Source organism: Hemibagrus wyckioides, linkage group LG08 (genome assembly GCF_019097595.1).
Source record: "Hemibagrus wyckioides isolate EC202008001 linkage group LG08, SWU_Hwy_1.0, whole genome shotgun sequence".
NCBI lineage: Eukaryota > Metazoa > Chordata > Actinopteri > Siluriformes > Bagridae > Hemibagrus > Hemibagrus wyckioides.
The window spans coordinates 22,938,221-22,959,108 of NC_080717.1; the positions used below are offsets into that span (position 1 = coordinate 22,938,221).

Here is a 20,888-nt window from a genome sequence, read left to right on the forward strand (position 1 = left end):
AAGAGTGAGGAACGTCTGAAGCTACCAGAAGAGCCTAAGAGCTTAACACTGATGTCATGTCCACCCATGTCAATCACACACTGTTTAAATAAATCAGTAGCACCGATGGCAGCCTTCTTCGAAATGATCACAAAAGTCCAGTCACCTATAGTTACTCAGGTTAGAGAGGAGGACAGCAGCCTCTAGAGACAGAAACTCTGATCTCCTGCTCTTAGCACTAGCTACTGTGCCAGAGCGTGCATTAATATTTATTAATATTACGACTTGCTTCATAGCATGTTGTGAAATGCCGCGCAGCTATGCTGACTCTGTAAATAAAGCCCTGTATTATTGAACAGGCTTATGATTCAGATGGAGCTGATGGAACTCACCAGGATGAGGGATCACTCTGCGTCTCACGGTAAGCGTCACTTGGCCGTTGCGTGCCGCAGCATGCATGAGGTCGATGACGTAGCTGTGCGGTCGACCCGCCACCGGCATCCTGTCCACTGACACCAACTCATCACCCGGGCGCAGACGGCCGTCCCGCTCCGCCGGGCTGTTCTCGATAATCGCTCCAATTACGATCTGTGACAGTTAATCAGAGGTGATCATATATTAATATGAAGGCAACAGGGCTTTGTATTACTATAAAACAAACACAGTGAGGTGGCACGAAGAAGCAGCGGTTTGTTTTTTCAGGCCCCAGACGGTCCCTTATTGCTAATTTGTTTGTAGGCTTTATCTGGAGTGCTAGTCACAGCTAGATTAAAAGGTGCAACTGAGTGGGCAGCTCTACCCACGATAACAAGCAATTATTATGCAGCAAGAAGTGCTGAAGATGACAAGCTTAGCTCTGTCCTGCCAAGAGACAGCAAAGGAAAGCAGTTCAGCTTCCAACAATCGCCTGTTGTTCTGGTATAATTCAACCTGCTCATTAAAGCTCATATTTGCAACTTCTACAGTATCTGATTGTCTCGCTCTCATTTCCTGGGCTGGAATGGGGTAAACAGATTGCTGGGATCTCCTCGGTTGCCCCATACGAGCCTTGTCACGGGCCTCCGGACTCACAGCCTGCACCGCCTCGTCTCCTCCGAGGATGCGGAAGCCGAAACCCGTCTTCTCTCTGAGCAGGTGAACTTCTACCTCCTGGTACTCCACACCTGAAGAAACAGAGGAGTGACGTTCATAAACTGCCTGAAATCTGCTAAAAATCGGAGTCAAAGAATCAAAATGAAGAGATTTAGGATCAGCCAGATTTAAAAAATGTCTATCCAGTCAAATTGGGTTAATCAATTAATTCGGGAGACAATCACCATCTAAACATCTCTACATCTTGATTTTCCCAACTTTATTGATCCCAAACTCATGGTATAGTGACTTACATGTTCTCACCTCCCAAACACATGCCTGTAAGTGAACTGGCTCACGCTAACTACACTACTGAGTGTGGGCATGATGCCCTGCAATGAACTGAATGTCCACATCCAGAGTGTATTCCCAGCTCACTCTCTGTGTTCCTGGCCTAGGTTGCAGATCTTCCGCAACCTTACTCAGGATAAAGCGGTTTCTGAAGATGGATGAATGAAGGATCTAAAATAATTTTGGCTTTTATTGAGTTGCAGTTTTGCGGTGTGTTGATGACAGCTTGTCATGTCCTTGTAGTAATAATGACACTATGCATACGGATCCAAAAAGGGATCCAAAAGTCTGAGATTGCAGTGATAATCAGAGATTTTCTTTTTTTTATTTAACATTGGAAATAAACAGAAAGTTCTAGAATTATTTAAAAAGGAAATAAATGTTCAATATCTTGAATATTTAATATTCAATATTCTGCACTATTTATATAATAATAATAATAATAATAATAATAATAATAATAATAATAATAATAATAATAATAATAATAATCATTGTTATTATTATTATTATTATTATTATTATTATTCATAGTTTTTATTTTGTAACTCATTATTTCAAGATATCAAGTCCTTAATTCCACTTAAAAACTTTTTAATTTCAACTCATTATCTCCTAATACCTCATTAATATCTAGTTATTTGGATGAGATATTTGGCTCATTACTTTGAGCTCCTCATGTCAACTTATTATCTTACGTCGATTTACTAATTTACACCCCACGATAATACAATTTTATTGGAAATTAGATTAGAATTCTTTCTGCAGTCACTCTGATCATTTCTTGAAATTTATTTGACACGTGTAGGCCTAATGATTGACAGTTCATTACATGTGTTGCAATCCAGACGACCCCCAAAGCCAGTCAGGGAAGAAATATCCCAGCAGTACGAATCATGTGTATGGAAATCATTAATAATTCATTAATTTGCTTTCTTTTGTGTACATACAGTATGTAGGTCACCTGACACACAGTACGCACAGCGGTGCTGAATCTTATGATGTAGTCATGCTGTTACAAATGAAGAGAAACACAGCCCTGATATCCACTGGGAATATAACGCAGGTAGACGTATAAGCTATTGAATACGAAACAACCGGGAATACGCGGCATAACATGGAAAAACAAATTGCTGCATAATGGACTTGCCTGTGGAGTCAGTCAGCGCTCGCGGTGGGCCCGGCTCTGGAAGAAAAATAACGTAGAGATCGTAATCAGAGAGGCTTTATAACGCTAAATGGTGCTTGTGTGTGGATGAATAGTGTAGATTGGTATTCATTCACATGTGATTACAGACAAATGTGTGTGTGCGTGTGTGTGTGGTGTTACATAACATAAGACCGATTACTTCACAGCAAGAAGAATGTATGCTGTAATGACCTCGGCTTGCCACAGCTGAAGCGTGGACGTACTGAAGGCCAGGTCTGTCGGTGAAGCAGTGAGCTTAAAGTAGCGCTAAAACAATCAAAGCTTTCAGTCAACAACTTTTAATGCTATTACTTATACCACAAGATGTATCTTTTCTCTACTACATGTTTAGAATTTCCAATAAGAGAAGCAGACATGACAAAGGGGACCTGATAGATCAGGAGTGGTATCAGGATATAAAAATTGACTCTCAGGGAGTCTCAGCTAACCGTTTTTTCCCCTCCATATCCCAGATTTATGCTAGCTTCCTTGCTCCATTTAATTCAACATGGCTATATACTCAACCTACAGCTAAATGTCAGATCTTGAACTTTGTACTTAACCCTTACTTCTTACCCTGTATGTTGACGTTCCATTGTGCTGGTGGAACGGAAATCGACTTTCAATCAGTGTAAACAAATGGATTATTTTATCACTGCGAGTCTGATTCTGTTGGCTTTCAGTGCGAGGTGTGTGTTTTCCCCCTCTGATAGATAACCTTAGTGGTTGAAAATTACCCTTTCAAATTTTAGTTACCTATGAACAAGCACTTAGGGCATTACAGAGAGAGGAAATGGGTTTGATATCACCATATCGCCATGAAATATTGTCCCTAGTAGGCTAGGTACAAACAGAAATACTCAACAAAGTCTTAAAGCACTGAGTGTCCTCTTTCATATGAGCCGTTAAGCACCACTGTGGAGTGTGACACGTCAAAGAAATTCAATGCTGAACACGGATACCACAAAATGAAATTCTTTGGTCTCTGGTAAAAAGCATCTGGTGAAAAGCGCAGGTTCGTAACACCGTGACACTTCTGCCATCTGTGGCCAGGAGTCCGAAGGAGCTGAATTGGCCGAGTGAGAGGAATGGTGTACCTCTTTTTCTCTCCCATGTCAATCACAGAGACACTAGTCATTGGTGGGCATGGTTGAGCTGAGAGGGCGGATAGAGCTTTCTGTCAAGTGTGTTACGATGCTTTGTAGACCAGCATGAGCAGCACTTTGATAGTTCTGGCTTCACATGTCTCAGAGGAAGCTTGTAGTAGTTGTCCTATAACTGGGGAGATCTAGCTGGTGGGTGGGAAGTGGTGAAGGCTGAATTAGGGAGAATATAGTTAAGATGTATACTTGTGTATTTTGTATATAACTCTACGCTCACCTACACTTTATATATCATACAGTTAAAGATATCGGACATTGTAGTAAATTGTGGATAATTGTGATTGGAAACTGTATGGGTGAATGCTCTTCTTCTGGAAATCCTGCCTTTTCTTTTCTGTTTTTGTTTGGGTTACAGGAAAAGACAAGATATTATATTTGTTTTTCCTTTTTGGTTGGAATAAGCATCTCTTTTGCTTATTATTTTGATGTTACGCACCCAGACACTACTTCTCCAGCAGCAAGCTTCTCAATTGAGTTTGCATTAAAATGACAAATCTGGCATCTGGTTTCTCTGATTTACAATTACAATTCACGACCTTTGCCTTCACACCGATCCTGATGGTAACTGGTGCTCAGAGATAAACAAAAAGGCTTATTCAAATAAAAATTAAGCGCAACTCAGATGTTTAGCTGTGTAACCGTTGTATTAATAGAGCTGTTCTTCTAAGGATCACAGTAACCTGATGCAGAAGTGACTGTGTCCTCAATACACACACACACACACACACACACACTGCTCCTGCACATGCGAATCTCAGCAGAGGTCAGTGTTCGGTCACACTCACGGCAGATCAGTGTCTGAGTTTTAAATGGTGAAGATGCAGGAAGATGAACATCTCCTTCACAACCTCTTGAGAAAGCGTTTAGTCAGGAAAGGAGGTGTGACTTACGTCTGCTCTCGTATAAAGCTCGAGATTTCTCGTAGAGGTCGTAGGGGTCGGGTTTGCTGAGGTGAGCTCCATCTGGGTCAGGGGCGGATGTGCAGTGGAGCGCCTGGCCTACATGAGCAGCGGTGTGGGGAAGGCCAGGGGCTGAAAGGCCGGTCTGGGGGCTTCCCTGGGGGTCCCACTGCACACACACACAGACATACACACACATATGCATACACAGGTTAGGTCCAGTTCTGTAGTCCATGCTATGAGTCTTAATGCTGGAAGCATGGCATCTTTTATTTATCAGACTGTTCAGTGAAAAGAAATATTGTTATATTAAATGATCTTTTTTTATTCGAAAAGCCTTATTGGTGTGTGTGTGTGTGTGTGTGTGTGTGTTTTCCATGCTGTCCCACGTTTATGCCTTCTTCTCTTATTCGGTTACAGTTCTTATACAATAATTTCTGCGTTAAGTTTTAAGGCACTTTATACAAATATTAAAAAGTAAAACAATACACTGAACTAAAAGCAACTGGAATAAAATATCTGGCAAAAATTACAATTTTTTTCCCTTTCTAATTACAAAATTATGCACTTTATTACCCAAGCTTGTTTTCACATAAGAGGAGTTTGTCCTTCTAAGCACCTGCACATTTATTTAAACACATTCATTTTTAAAAGCATGCAAATTGATGTGAACTGCTGCAGCGGGTTCAATGGGCAGAAAAGCTGAAGGCTTCTGATCTTTTTTAATAAACAGACTTGCTGTTTATTTAGCTGAAGGTGCATTAATGCTGAGTTCTGTTCCACTCGGGTTCAACTCGCACTTTCCTGCTTTTTCAGAAAAAAAAAAACAGCAGGATAAACAGAAGAAAAACAAAACAAACAGAAAAAGCAGCAAAAACAGGAAAAGCAGAAAAAGCAGGAGAAACAAGGAAAGTAGGAAATGCAAGAAAACCAGGAAAATCAGAAAAAAAAACAAGAAAAGCAGGAAAAACAAGAAAAGCGGGAAAAACAAGGAAAGTGGGAAAAGCAGGAAAAAACAGAAAAGCAGGAAAAGCAGGGAATACATGGAAAACAGGAAGAGCAGGAAAAGCAGGAAAAGCGAAAGGAAGCATCAGTGTCTACTGAACTCAACGACCCTGACTTCACAGAGGCATTAATTCTTGTGTTGTGTTTGAGTTTAAATTTTTACTAAAAGTGTTTCGCATTTGTTTTAAATCATCTGCATTTTTGAGAGCTTTATTTCATCACCAGTGACTGTTCATCTCCCGTATTTGATAAATCAGTTAAAAATAATTTCAATTAATTGTAACATTGGTCCATTTTTTTCTAGTTTTATGCTTTTATTATTGTATATTTTTTTTACACAAATTTATTTATTTTTGTACACAAATTATAATTTTATTACAAAAACAAATTACACTTTCCTTGCTATTATATATATATATATATATATATATATATATATATATAATATTATATAATAATATAAATATTAAATAATAATAATAAATATTATATAATAATAATAATATATATATATACACTATATTGCCAAAAGTATTCGCTCACCCATCCAAATAATCAGAATCAGGTGTTCCAATCACTTCCATGGCCACAGGGGTATAAAATCAAGCACCTAGGCATGCAGACTGTTTTTACAAACATTTGTGAAAGAATGGGTCGCTCTCAGGAGCTCAGTGAATTCCAGCGTGGAACTGTGATAGGATGCCACCTGTGCAACAAATCCAGTCGTGAAATTTCCTCGCTCCTAAATATTCCACAGTCAACTGTCAGCTGTATTATAAGAACGTGGAAGTGTTTGGGAACGACAGCAACTCAGCCACGAAGTGGTAGGCCACGTAAACTGACGGAGCGGGGTCAGCGGATGCTGAGGTGCATAGTGCGAAGAGGTCGCCAACTTTCTGCAGAGTCAATCGCTACAGACCTCCAAACTTCATGTGGCCTTCAGATTAGCTCAAGAACAGTGCGCAGAGAGCTTCATGGAATGGGTTTCCATGGCCGAGCAGCTGCATCCAAGCCATACATCACCAAGTGCAATGCAAAGCGTCGGATGCAGTGGTGTAAAGCACGCCGCCACTGGACTCTAGAGCAGTGGAGACGCGTTCTCTGGAGTGACGAATCGCGCTTCTCCATCTGGCAATCTGATGGACGAGTCTGGGTTTGGCGGTTGCCAGGAGAACGGTACTTGTCTGACTGCATTGTGCCAAGTGTAAAGTTTGGTGGAGGGGGGATTATGGTGTGGGGTTGTTTTTCAGGAGCTGGGCTTGGCCCCTTAGTTCCAGTGAAAGGAACTCTGAATGCTTCAGCATACCAAGACATTTTGGACAATTCCATGCTCCCAACTTTGTGGGAACAGTTTGGAGCTGGCCCCTTCCTCTTCCAACATGACTGTGCACCAGTGCACAAAGCAAGGTCCATAAAGACATGGATGACAGAGTCTGGTGTGGAGGAACTTGACTGGCCTGCACAGAGTCCTGACCTCAACCCGATAGAACACCTTTGGGATGAATTAGAGCGGAGACTGAGAGCCAGGCCTTCTCGTCCAACATCAGTGTGTGACCTCACAAATGTGCTTCTGGAAGAATGGTCAAAAATTCCCATAAACACACTCCTAAACCTTGTGGACAGCCTTCCCAGAAGAGTTGAAGCTGTTATAGCTGCAAAGGGTGGACCGACGTCATATTGAACCCTATGGATTAGGAATGGGATGTCACTTAAGTTCATATGTGAGTCAAGGCAGGTGAGCGAATACTTTTGGCAATATAGTGTATATATATATATATTTATCTTATGCATGCACATTGCACATACCGTATTATTTATTGTCATTACATTTATATTTGTCTTTTTTTATCTACATACATGTATATACTATATACTATATATTATAGATGTTTATACATATATATTATTTATATATTTTTATAAATATTATATCATATTATATTACATTATCATATTATTATATTATATATATTATTATATTATATATAATATATTGTATTATATTATTATTATTATTTATTTATGTTTATATTATATTATATACATACTTTTACTTTTATTTTTTATATATATATTATATATATTTTTATATACACATATATTTGTATATGTACATCCGATACACAATTGGCTTTACATAACTATTCGTGTTTTTCATAATTTATCATGTCTTTGATTTCTACTATGACAGTTTTTATTCTTCCTATTTTTCCATATATAAAGAAATAAATGGGGGAATATATATATACATATATATATATATATATATATATATATATATATTTCCCCCCATTTATTTCTTTTTTTGATAGTACATTTAAAACCCCAATAATGTCCTGGGTCAATTTGACCATAATGGTACCAAAGGGTCCAAAGAGTACACATAAAGGATTAATGTGACATGACACTAGCATGCAGGTTAAATATTTATATCACTAATTAAAAAGATAAATCTTTCATCCACATGAAAAGTTGTTTGAGTTCTAATGAATTAAAATGCAGAGCTGAGTCAAAGATCATATTAAAATACGCTGACAGGTTAATCACAAAATGAAGCGTTCGCTTTGTCAGCAAGTTGGCGCTGTTTAACAAAGAACAATATCACATTAAAATCCAATTATAACATGCAGACCTTTCAGCTGTGGATATTAATTTACACGGTGATGCAAAATGATTTTCACTCCAATTTCACACTAATTAGCCTTTTTACTCTTTTTTTGGATGAGGGAAGGTCAGAGATTATTTTTTCCATATTCAAGCCCAGGAACTTTGTGATCAGAGGTCAGAAATATCAAAAACTTTACACATCTGTTTGGAATGCAGCAGCAGCCTCGCCTCTCTCTTTTATATTCTTATATCTAATGGGCTCCTGGTAGACAACGAGAAGGAGAGAATATCTGAGTTTCAGAGATAACACGGATAAAAAAGAAATGTTGGTATCTATGAAAAAAAAAATCATATCCTTCATAGAATAATAGATAAAAGTAGATGAACACTCCTCATGTTGCTTTACATTTTAACACTTGAAAGTGTGTGACGGTGCCTATGCCATGAAATCTTACAAATCCACAGTTTAGTCATAAAAACAATATCTTTTTTTGTTATCATTGTTTGGATTATAAACCAGCACTCTGCAAAGATAAATCCCAGACCTGTAGCTTTCAATCAAGATCTTTACCCAGATCACACGTTTTGTTATTCGGTTATCTAAACCAATCGTGATTCAGGGCTATTTGCATCATCAAACTATCTGCGCTGTAAACCAGCACATGGCATGTTTATTAACTAGGTATAACAGATAAGTACAGAACTGAGCGACTTAATGATTATTAGCACAACAGACAAAACCCAAAGGTACAGAATAGCTATTAAAGTGTCCAGGCCTAGACCTGAATTGTGTTATGTATTTAATGATGTATTAACAGGCTGCACTCGGATCCAAATTGGACTCTAAATGGTGCTTAAATGGCCATGCAGTCGAAAGGGAAACCAGTTAAAGCCTATAGATAAAAGACTTGCTAGCATCAATTGGAAGAGAAATAGATATCTTATAGTGCTTAATTAAATCAATCAAGATACATTAGATCAGTCTGTTTTTTTTTGTTTTTTTTTCCAATTTAGGCGTTACCAAATTTGGAAAGTGTCCTAGGAATTTATTAAAGGCTGAAAAACAAGGCTCCATATCAGTAAAACTGAACATTCTCATACGTTAATAATGTTTCATTCAGTCTTTCGATTCAGTGTGATCTGCTGATTTTTGCAAACGGGCGGAGTTAGCCTGGCAGCTTCTCATTTGCATATTCAGAGATCTTTGCATTCCTATATGAGATTAAGGATGCGGAAATACAGCAAGTCCCTGAGTTCCGTTCCGGGAGAGCGTTCGCAAGTCGGATTTGTTCGTAAGAGTCTTATACACCTTTAACACAAGTATACAATGTAAAGCTTTTCGCCTCGATCCAGTCTCTCAATTATTTTTACTTTTGTTTCCATGGTTATTGCTTTGTGCTTCCTAGCAGTCCCCTCCACATCACCACTGCTTTTCCTCTTGCTTCCGGACATCCTTGGCCCTGTTTGAGCGCTGTAATGCTGTACGCTATCGCACTGTACAGCAGCACAACTGTGACATACACGTTAGCTACTTCTGCTATTTGTTCGCATCTACGAACGTTCGAAATGCGAGGACAGTTCATATCTGTGAAAGTTCGCAACTCGAATGTTCGTGGGACTTTACTGTACTCCTGGTTTATTGTAGGGAATTAAAAAGAGAAGCACGCCAAACAAACTGCCAATCAAAGCGATTTATTTTTTAATCCTATCGAATTTGTATTTTAATGCTAGCTCACAAAGTCCACTGCTTGATGTTCGACCAAACACATGCCGGTTGTTGAAATCGTTGGGCTGCAGTGTGTTTGAAGAAAGTTCTCTCTAGTGTGAGAAATACCTGGATTATCCAGCAGACAGAGCAGAATTTGACAATATCCGAATCCCAGCCTGTGCGGCAGCAGATGATTCACTAATATTTAAATGCAGTGCACACAAAGCATCTCCAGACAACAGTACACGGGCATAACACGTTATTGCATCACTTCCCGTGCACACAGAGCTGAATTTCCTTCTTTTTTGTGTGTGTGTGTTGGTAATATATGCCAAAAAATATCCACATATACATTGGTGTGTGTGTAAAAGTGACATCGAGTCGACTGGAGCGCATGCGGCGCACGGTAACGACGCCGCAGTTCATTATTCCTGTGCTCTGACTCTGTGTTCCTCTGCTCGGAGAGATCGGGCTGTCCCTGCGGGAGATGGATTGAGCACTGAAGGAGTGTGTGAAGTGTGGCAGGAGAGCAGCAGTGCCACAGTCTGATGCCTCAGGCATGACGGATCTCAGCGGATACCTGTTAGCTTTTCACTCCGGGTCTGTCTGCCTGCTAATGCCGCTCACACTGAGATCCAAAGAGGCCGAGACGAGCTTCCCCTAAATCTAACTGTTGTTAGAGTGGCTTAGTCTTTGTTTTACACAAAATCCTCATCCTTCATCCTGAGCCTATAGAACAGACAGTGGGAATTCATTTCTGTTTCTAATTTTTCTATTTTTATCACAATTTAATGATCCAGACTGAGATTTCTTGTATTTTTTTTCTCTCTTTTAAAGGATTCCTTTTAAACTATATTTTTTTCATCTATCATTACAAATAAAGTTCAATGTATATCCATTAGAACAAACAAAAATAAATCCAGTGTCTGATTATATTTAAACTCAGACCACAGGGCTGGTAGAAATAGCCTTTATTTGTCACATATACATTACAGCACAGTGAAATTCTTTCTTCACATATCCCAGCCTTGGAGGTTGGGGTCAGAGCACAGGGTCAGCCAGGATACAGCGCCCCTGGAGCAGAGAGGGTTAAGGGCCTTGCTCAAGGGCCCAACAGTGGCAACTTGGCAGTGCTGGGGCTTGAACCCCCGATCTTCCAGCCAATAACCCCAAACCCAGAACCACCACCGCCCCTTGAGGCATCATATCACCCCTGGTAATATGACGCGGACAAAATATAAAGATTGTGGACAATTATGTCACACTAAACTTTTCTGAAAGATCACTCGTATTTTGACTTTTCATAACTTTTCATAAAAATGTTTTTTTAATTATTTGCACACTGAATAGAACACGAAATTAAAAGCAGTTGAATGGATGCAGTCGCCCAGATTTCTTTTTATTTTTCCTTCTTTTTTAATTTTACAGCTTTTGAAAAAAAATTTTTTATTATCAATCATTTAAGAGATTTTCAGAATTTTTGTTTGTTTGTTGGTTTGTTTTTTGGATTTTTTTTTTTTTTTAAATAGACACTTTGATGTTCTGGCTGCCGAATTATTTTTCTTTTCTTTTTTATTCTTAGTCAGTATTAAACGGGTGACTGGACACGATCACTGTGGCATCACTTATGTCTCACCGTGACACCGGGTTCGACAGCTGCGCCGTTCGTTTCATATTTCCATGCTTTTCTTTGGATTAAATGCAAAAATCCTTTTTTTTTTGTTTAAACAAACAGTTTGTTAGTAAATAAATAAGCTAGATAAATGATATACTCACTACGTGTCCACTTTATTAGGAACATTCATGCAGTTATGGCATCAGCCAATCATGTGGCAGCGGCACAATGCAACAAGAATCATGCAGACACGAGCCGAGAGCTTTGGAAACAAGAAAATGTGATCCCTGTGACTTTTAACTGTCCCGTGGATGTTGGTACCAGATGGGCTGCTTTGACTATTTCAGATACTGCTGATCGCCTGGGATTTTCACTCACAACAATCTATTTACCAAATGAACACATTTTCCTTTGTTTAACATAAACGCACTGATTTTTTATCTTTATTTTTTACCATAGCTGTGTGTCGTGTTGCTAAAAATGATGAATGATAAGATATAGAACATGTGCATTAACATAATAAGCTGCTGCCTGACCGCTACAGTACATATCTGAGCTGCTGTTATGGAACAGAAACATATTCTGACCAATCACACTCAACAGTGCTTTTAAAATCCAGAGTTCTATAAGTAAACATACGCATGGACTCGCGTTTGGTTTCCATTTCTTCACAGCATACAAACAGGATGATGCCATTTTGTGTATCAGTGAAAAATCATCCAAAAATATCAAATCAAATCAAAAATATGACACATCTAAGAATCAATTATTTGTTCCATCCTTGTAGTAATCTTATTTTATTTTATTTTTCTGGCAACACAGGCTTGGGTTCGGAATGATTCATGAAGTCGATGACAAAATACTGGAATATACTACGCTGTAACCCATACCACAGTGTGATGAGGCCCGAAAATCACAATGAGACAGCTCTCGGTTTTAGATTCAGTCGGGATCCGGCGCTGACAAAAGCTTGTTCATGGTCTGGCAAAGCAATTCGCTTTCTATGACAGCATGATGAAACAGCCAGATCTCAGGGAACAGGGTGCAGGAATATCAATTGAGAATGATCTGCATAATCGTCCGACCTGGAATCATTTCTCTTCATGATAAATGCGTCTTTCCTTTACGCACACACACACACACATGCACATGCACACAAACCTCAGATTCGGTTACAGGGCTTTGTTTTCTAACACAGGGATATAGGAGGAACACGCTGAATCGGCAGACCACCCGTGGCGACTGCATTACCTTGTCTGTCACTTTGCTCTTTTATCCTTCTGCATTTGTGACACTCGGTGATGCAGTGGCTACGGACTGGGACTTACCTGTTGTGCGGCAATATTACTTTAATGCAAATCTGCGCTCTGAGAACGGGTGAAAGTAAGATTAGGCTTCGGGGGAGAGTAGACGGTGTTAGAGCAGAGCTAAAGGCCAACCTCCACCGGCAGCCAGATCCTATTATACTACACAAAGGGGTGATTTGATCCTTTACCCCATGAAGCTTGCAGATCTTTCAGCACTGTCACTGTATTCAGGAAAGGAAAGGAATATCTGTGTTTTGGATTCCGGTGCTGTTATGTGACTCGTGGAGATATATTTCCATGTCAGGTATCCATGACAGTACCTTATTTTAAAATGATGCTCCTCTACCAACCAGGATTTCTGATTATTCCCGTCAAACGACGATGACTATACTTATTCACGACATCTAAATATTACCCATCAAACATCAGACGACATCAGAGATATTGAGAAGTATCTGTTTACCTGTTTGGCACCGTCCCAGGAGGAGAAGTGTCCTAACAAGGAGAAAGAGAAGAAAAAAAGGAGATTAAATCACGATCCATTCCCAAAATGTCACTTTCATTATCAGTAAAATGATTAGGAGTCAAGTTTATTTGTGAGATAATTACATCATGAGCTTATTAATGACATGCACTGGTACTGATCCTGGTGCTTCTTTTTATTTTCATACTATTCCATGTGGTACAATAGGATATGATGCAAGCCTAGTGTAGTTTCTGCACTAATGAACAGACGACATGAAATGACATCTGGACCTATTTCACAATTAATAGAAGCAACAGACACTACCAACTGTGCTCTGTGAAACAACGTCTTTCTGGAAGGCATCAAGAGGACAGGACCCTAGTGGGTCGGCTCGCCTGTCCATCCTACTCTCCGGTGTTTGATCCCAGAACAATACATTGGATTACATCCGACTTCAGCAACTACATGGCGTGAGTTTAGAGACTGCTGTCTCTTTGTTTTCACAAAGTTTCTGATGCCATCATTATTGGCTCACCTCGTCTCATGCAGACAGAAATGCAGTGCTGTGCTCGAAGACTCGTGGCTTGTGTGTTTATATCAACATGGAATCGAGCATAAACTCTGTGCTCATTTCTGTTTACTTCTCATCACTGGTGGAGTTTGTGACTCTTAGATGCAGAGCATTTTATTTACCATAGGAATTCACCGCTGAGGTGTACATCCCCCACCACTAGTAATGATAGGGAGGCAGTCCGTGAACTCTTAGGAGCTATTAGTGAACTACAGAACACTCACCCTGACAGACCCTGACATGTGGACTTGTGGGTAAATGACCATCACCACACACGCTAATCAGAAACCGTGGATGACCGCAAAGGTGCGTGTGCTGCTGAAGAACAGAGACTCCACCTTCAGAACAGGTGACAAGTAAAGAAGAGAACCAAACTCTCTATATATACATATATATATATATATGGTGGTGGAGGAGGTGGTTGGGGATGGGGGATAATCTAGACTTTTTTATTCACAATTTGAACAAATTATGTGCATTTTGCATGGTCTCCAAAATTTAAATAAATAAATAAATAAATAAATAAATAAATATAATAATAATAATAATAATAATAATAATAATAATTATTATTATTATTATTATTATTATTATTATTATTATTATTATTTCAGGGTTTTTTGCCTTTTTTTGTCAGAGTTTAATAAATTGTTCTGTGATACTCCTTATCGATTAACACTAAACACCACTCATATCAGTGTAAATATCACTCCCACTGTGCACCAAAAACACACACTCCTGCTTGTACTCGGTCTAATAAATGATATTATTGTATTCAGATTTCCTGAATCTCACACACACCAAGTGTACACACTCCAGGTTTAGACAGCAGCATTCTTCAAGGTTACACTGATGTACTGCAAATCAATCCCAATGTATGCAGCGGAATCAGAATCCGATACAGCACCAGCTAGAGAAACTGAGCTGCATGCCGTATGACAGAATGAAGACGGTGAACAGAACGGATGGGAATCTGAGAGCTTTGTCCTCTTGCGAGGCAGCTGATCAGTATGGACAGTTATGCGCAGTATAGAAAGACAAAATTGAAAGTCCTCGGTGTGAAATGTCCTCTCAGCTCCCTCAGGACAGGGCATCTGTCAGTTCAGTGGTGCTGGGAAGTGAGGCTTACGCTGAGGCAGACACAACTTAAGCAAAAACTGACATCAGACATAACACATGCTGAGGGAATTAAGATGGCTATAAAAGGTTTCTGTGATAAAATATGGACAAAAATCAGAAGTGACTACGTAGGAAGGTACAATACAGTGTCGCATTTCTTTCTTCAGGTTCAAACTGCGATGGAAAAATATCAAGTTACAAATTTAATCCTTAAAGCAGCATGAGGTATGTTTAAAAGATCAGGCACTGGCCTGAAAACTGCATTTGACCTACTTTCTGATCGGACGTGTGATGATGACGGACACCACGCAGGTCTTGTGAACACACCTTAGGACACAACTTCCGAGAATCGAAACCCCTGAATATTCGTACTGTACTGAAAAAATAAATCAGTGGGATGAGCGCATCACTGCAAGAAACAACTTCAAGCTGAACATCTCTGTGCCTTTCTATTAATATACTCATGAATATTCATGCAAATGCAGATTGCCCCCATGCCCTACTGTCTTCCCAGATTAGCTAGCTCACACTGGTCACAGTATCTGAGTCCTCATTTGCACCGCCATATTGTCAACAATTTAATTAACTGCAAATCTGATCCAATATAATGCTAGCATAATAACTACAATTCTGATCACTAGCACTAGCTGATTTAGCACAGGGTCGGTAGCTTTCAGGTGCAACTTTATCCTACAAATATCTGCATATCAGTGAAATACCTGAGTAGTGAGAAAGTCAGTATTAAGTACTGCAGTCTGAACACTTGGAGTACTTTAAAGTTCAGTGTTATTATTAATGATCAATAATATATTATAGCCCTGAATCATTAAGATCCACAATAACAAGCGGCAATTTGCATGTCTAATGGGATCAAGAGTGTGTGTGTGTGTGTGCGAGTGTTTGTGTGTGTGCGAGTGTTTGTGTGTGTGGGTGTGTTTGTGCGTGTGGGTGTGTTTGTGTGTGTGCTTGTGAGTGTTTGTGTGTGTGGGTGTGTTTGTGCATGTGGGTGTGTTTGTGTGTGTGCTTGTGAGTGTTTGTGTGTGTGGGTGTGTTTGTGTATTGTGCATGTGTGCATATGTGTGTGTGTGTGCACATGTGCTCTTATTTATGTGTGTATGTGTGTGTGTGTGTGTGTGTGTGTGCGTGCATGTGTGTGTGTGTTTGTATGTTAGTTTGTGTATGTGGGTATGTGTATGTGCATATGTGCTTTTGTTTGTGTGTGTGTGTGTGTATGCATGTGTGTGTGCATATGTGCTTTTGTATGTGTGTGTGTATGTGTGTAAATGTTTGCGTGTTTGTGCGTATATGTGTTTGTATGTGTGTGTGTGTGTGTATGTGCATATGTTTGTGTGTGTATGAATGTGTGTGTGTGTGTGCATATGTGTGTGTGTGTAAATGTTTGCGTGTTTGTGTGTGTATATGTGTTTGTATGTGTGTATGTATATGTGCATGTATTTGAGTGTGTGTATGTGTGTGTGTATGTGGATATGTTTGTGTGTGTATGAATGTGTGTGTGTGTGTGCATATGTGTGTAAATGTTTGCGTGTTTGTGCGTATATGTGTTTGTATGTGTGTGTGTGTGTGCGCATGTGTTTGAGTGTGTGTATGAATGTGTGTGTGTGTCTGTGTGTAAATGTTTGCGTGTTTGTGTGTACATGTGTTTCTATGTGTGTGTGTGTGTGTGTGTGTGTGTATATGTGCATGTGTGTGTGTGTGTGTGTGTATATGTGCATGTGTTTGTGTGTGTGTGTGTGTGTGTATATGTGCATGTGTGTGTGTGTGTGTGTGTGTATATGTGCATGTGTTTGTGTGTGTGTGTGTGTGTGCACAACTTTAAAAAATTAAGTGCATGAATAATATCATGAGGAGAAGGGAAGGTAAGTGTGAATGCAACCCTTTTCACAGTCTCTGTCTGAATGCTGCTGGCATCACAGGTGTGAACACACAGCAAATATCTAATATGTCTCAGTAAATACTATAATTTAGTCTTCAATTGACAGAAACAGGCATCCGGAAATTTAATGCATGCTCTCCGGATTTATTAAACCTGCACACGTAGGATACACACTGTTCCTAAAGTGGGTTTCAGTTTCACTAAATCAATGCGGGTGCAAAACCGGTCAATTTGCATCGTGTCTTTTACACGTTTTGGTAGAAACCTTCATTAAACTAATGCTGACTAACGGTTGCATCCCATAATGTCTGGCTAGAAAAAATGAGAAAACTTGGAATTCCTACACAGCGACATCAAATCAACATGGCCGCATCAATACAAAAAAAAACACATCCTTTAAAGGATCACAGGGAGCCTGGGGCGTATCCCAGAAGACTTGGACAATCCCTGGACATGGTGTCCATCCATCACAGGGCACAATCACACACAGGGATAATTTAGAGACACCAATCATCCTACAACAAACGTCTTCAGACTCAGTGAGATTAGGGAACCTTAAAGAACCTGGAGGAAGAGGTAAACTAAAGAGCATGTAAACTCCACACAACACAGGGCAGAGGTGGGAATCAAACCCCCAACCCTGGATATGCGAGGCAAATGTTCCAACCACAAAGCCACCATGCCTAGGGTCAGGGTTAGCCGGACCACCTGCCCCAGATTGCTGTGACATTATCAGGATTCAAACTCACAATCGCTCATCAACAGAAGATAAAAATGGAATCTCATGCCACAATGAAGAGAAAAATATAACGAATAAATCCTCGGAGCTGAAAGAGCTTTGGCTAATTATACCAGATGTGTGCAGCTGACATTTGTGAATGTGTCTGTGATTTAATTAAAACCCACGAAAAGTACAAATTAAAAACGCAAAAAAAAAAAAAAACACAGAACCGGTGTGGCTTTATTTGCGAACTGAACAAGTTCTAGTCTTTCAAAAGCAAGCGTGTCACAGGCCAAGTATTTAAACCCAGATCCTTTACGCTCTTCACGTGTGTGTATTTATGTGTAAGTGCACGTATGAGAGGTGACAGGAAGCCATTTGCACGCATGCTTAAACTAACAGGATTACACTGAGAGCTATATGACCGGGACGGAGCTTGGCTGAACCACTAAGAGCGGAACGTGAAGCCAAACGTACACCGCTGCCAAGTTACTGAGCCTCTCGTCCCTGAACACAAGCTCGATTCTGAGATAAACTAGCTGAGATTTCACCGCAGATGACGCTGTGCACTCCGTTTTGTCGGTTCTGACAAGGGCAGGGCAGGCGTTTGTTTTTTCGAAAGATGGGGATGAGGTTTCATGTTTCATCGCTGCTACACGAAATCTCCTGTTCATATCTCATCATTTAAGAGGTTTTTGTAATTAACATTCCAAGCACAAATACAATGCATCTGCAGTTGGATGAAATATCAAGCCTGAAGGGGATTAAAAGAAAATCAGTAGTAGTGAGCGTTAAAAAGGTTTTTTTTTTTCCTTTTAGTTTACATTAAATCTGACACACAGTCAGATATGATTCAGATATATAAACCACTTACTTGTTGGAAATTAATAAAAATGTATTCACTATGAGAAACATCTATGTGGCAAATAAATCACTAAATAAAAAAATCATTTAACACTGCACTACATCGCTGATTAAAAGCATCGATTTCTTCCAGGGTTGCCAGGTCATGTCTGACAAGCTGGACTATTCTTAAAATTCAATCACGTGGAAACTAGTGACCTTGTGCCGATTGATTTAATTCACATCTCTGTAATCCGATAGCAGTTTGATGTCACTCGTAATCCACCGGCTTGGTTCTAAAAACATTGACTGTTCTAGAAACAGTGATCCAATCTGGCAACCCATTCTATATAACCACCGTTTGCCGCGGAAGCCGTATTTACATTCAGCGAAAAAGCAAAAGTTAACATTTACACAGGAAAAGTTACTTGTACACAGAGTCTGATTGCGCACACGCTTCAGTTGATTTCTGGGCTCGGCCTTCAGAATGTGCAAATCAGCTTTGTGAAGTTTATCTCTAAGGTTGCCAGATTTTTTTTATTTATGAGGAAACCTGAGATGAGATTTCTCAATAGCGTCTAGAGCACAAATGGAAAATAGAAAATCTGGATTGTGTGTTTTTTTTCTTCTTTGCAGCTTAAGGTATGTATATATAAATGTATAAATAAATAAATATTATATATATTTATTACTATATATATATATATATATATATATATATATATATATATATATAAATTGATATGATTTACAACATTAATCCATTTTTTTGTAGTTTTTTTTGTCATTACTGCCCAGGATAAATGCATCACATGGTAAAATCAAACCCGATTCCCTAAACACAAGCTCAAGCTGGAAACAAAACCCACACAGAGAACAGAAGGTACTCAATGTCCTTATTCTAGTTTCATTTAAAAGATGTTAAGTGTGATGAAATAATACATTTCATTCATAACATTGTCTGTAAATCTCCCCTGCCTCCTTTTGCGGAATCTGCAGACTGCCACTCAGTGAATCATCGGGTATGTGGAGGACGTCTGTGTTTCCCATGAGGCTCAGCGTGACGAGTGCTTCAGATGAGATCAGAGACCGGAGGAGTGGAGGAAAGGGAGTTGTCCGAGGTACTGAAATGTCGCGGGTCTAAGTGGAGCTGTCCGCAACGCTGAAATGCCACGGCTGAAGTGATGCCGCACGCCGGCTAGGGAGTCAGGGGATCAGACGTATCAACCTGCCCTATCATAACAGTGCTGTGAATAGCTCTGACAATAAGGCACTACTGCAAACAGCGAGTGCGGCGTGGTCGACGAGACGAGAGAGAGTGGGAACGAACAACACAGAGGCCAGAGCAAAGACCGCAGTGATCTGGGCCGCGATGGACAGCTGAGACGGAGAAGCCCTTTAAACCTGGCATTTTCATGTAGACATGTAGACGCACCCTACAGGGCACTTCATCATGTTTTCTTGCACACAGAGGCACCCTCATCACTTTCTCTCAAGTCACACCACCCTAGGGGGCACTATATCACATGTTCTTGCATGTCGCAGCACCCTAGAGGGCAGTTTATAAAGTTTCTTTACTCCGTTTAAAGGAGAGCCTGTACTTAAAGGCTGACCATTTGGGATCAGATCCACAGAAATCTAAATGTTAATATGGAAACACAATGAGAAATCTGTTCTTTTAATAAAGAGAGCTGAAAGAAAAATTGAAAAATCTATGACAGTGTTGAAAATGTGACAGGAGGGGGTAGGCATGTACAGTTGGGGGTGTCACCAATTTGCATATTGAGAGAAAAAAAGGAATTCTTGATTAAGTAGAAAGTGTAGGTATTTCTGTCAGTCAGTTGACTAAATTCAACAAATCCATCCATTTTCTGTAGCGCTTATGCTACAGGGTTGCAGGAAGTCTGGGATCTATCCCACAAGGCAAGGGACACCCAGGACAGGGTTCCAACACATCACAAGCACAATCACACACACTCATACACTTATTCACATACTAAAGTCAATTTAGGGATCCATCTACAACCTGTGGACGGTCTTTGGACAGTGGAAGAAAACTGGAGTTCCCAGAAAAAACCCTCAAAGCACAGGAAGAACATGCAAACTCCAGGAACACAGGACAGTGGCAGGAATCAAAACAGCCACTAAACAGTCCCCAACCTTTTTTGTAGCATGGACCGTTTTATATCGAACAATATTTCCACGGCCCGAAAGGAGGGGGGAGATTGATTGGTGGCGGAAGCTCTCTAGTAAACTCTCTATATGGGTCATTTTAGCATGGGTTAGCTTAGCGGACTTAGTAATGTATAGAAAAACCCGTGACCGAGTCAAATTTTTTAAATTTTAAGATTTTTTAAAAAGATATATAAATATATATATA

The 20,888-nt window shown here is 39.7% G+C and overlaps 1 protein-coding gene across 9 annotated transcripts in view; it reads right to left on the reverse strand.

The window, feature by feature from the left end:
• magi2b (membrane associated guanylate kinase, WW and PDZ domain containing 2b) overlaps window positions 1–20,888 on the reverse strand; it is a 143,500-nt gene that overhangs the window by 18,743 nt on the left and 103,869 nt on the right. For 8 of the 9 annotated variants that reach the window (XM_058397263.1, XM_058397262.1, XM_058397261.1 and 5 more), the window contains 5 exons: window positions 13,358–13,389; window positions 4,644–4,821; window positions 2,552–2,587; window positions 1,027–1,142; window positions 372–567 (listed from right to left, as the gene is read on the reverse strand). In XM_058397263.1, the coding sequence (XP_058253246.1) occupies window positions 372–567; window positions 1,027–1,142; window positions 2,552–2,587; window positions 4,644–4,821; window positions 13,358–13,389 (558 nt within the window). The remainder of the gene's footprint in view (window positions 1–371; window positions 568–1,026; window positions 1,143–2,551; window positions 2,588–4,643; window positions 4,822–13,357; window positions 13,390–20,888) is intronic. The other variant, XM_058397259.1, reaches the window with a different exon arrangement.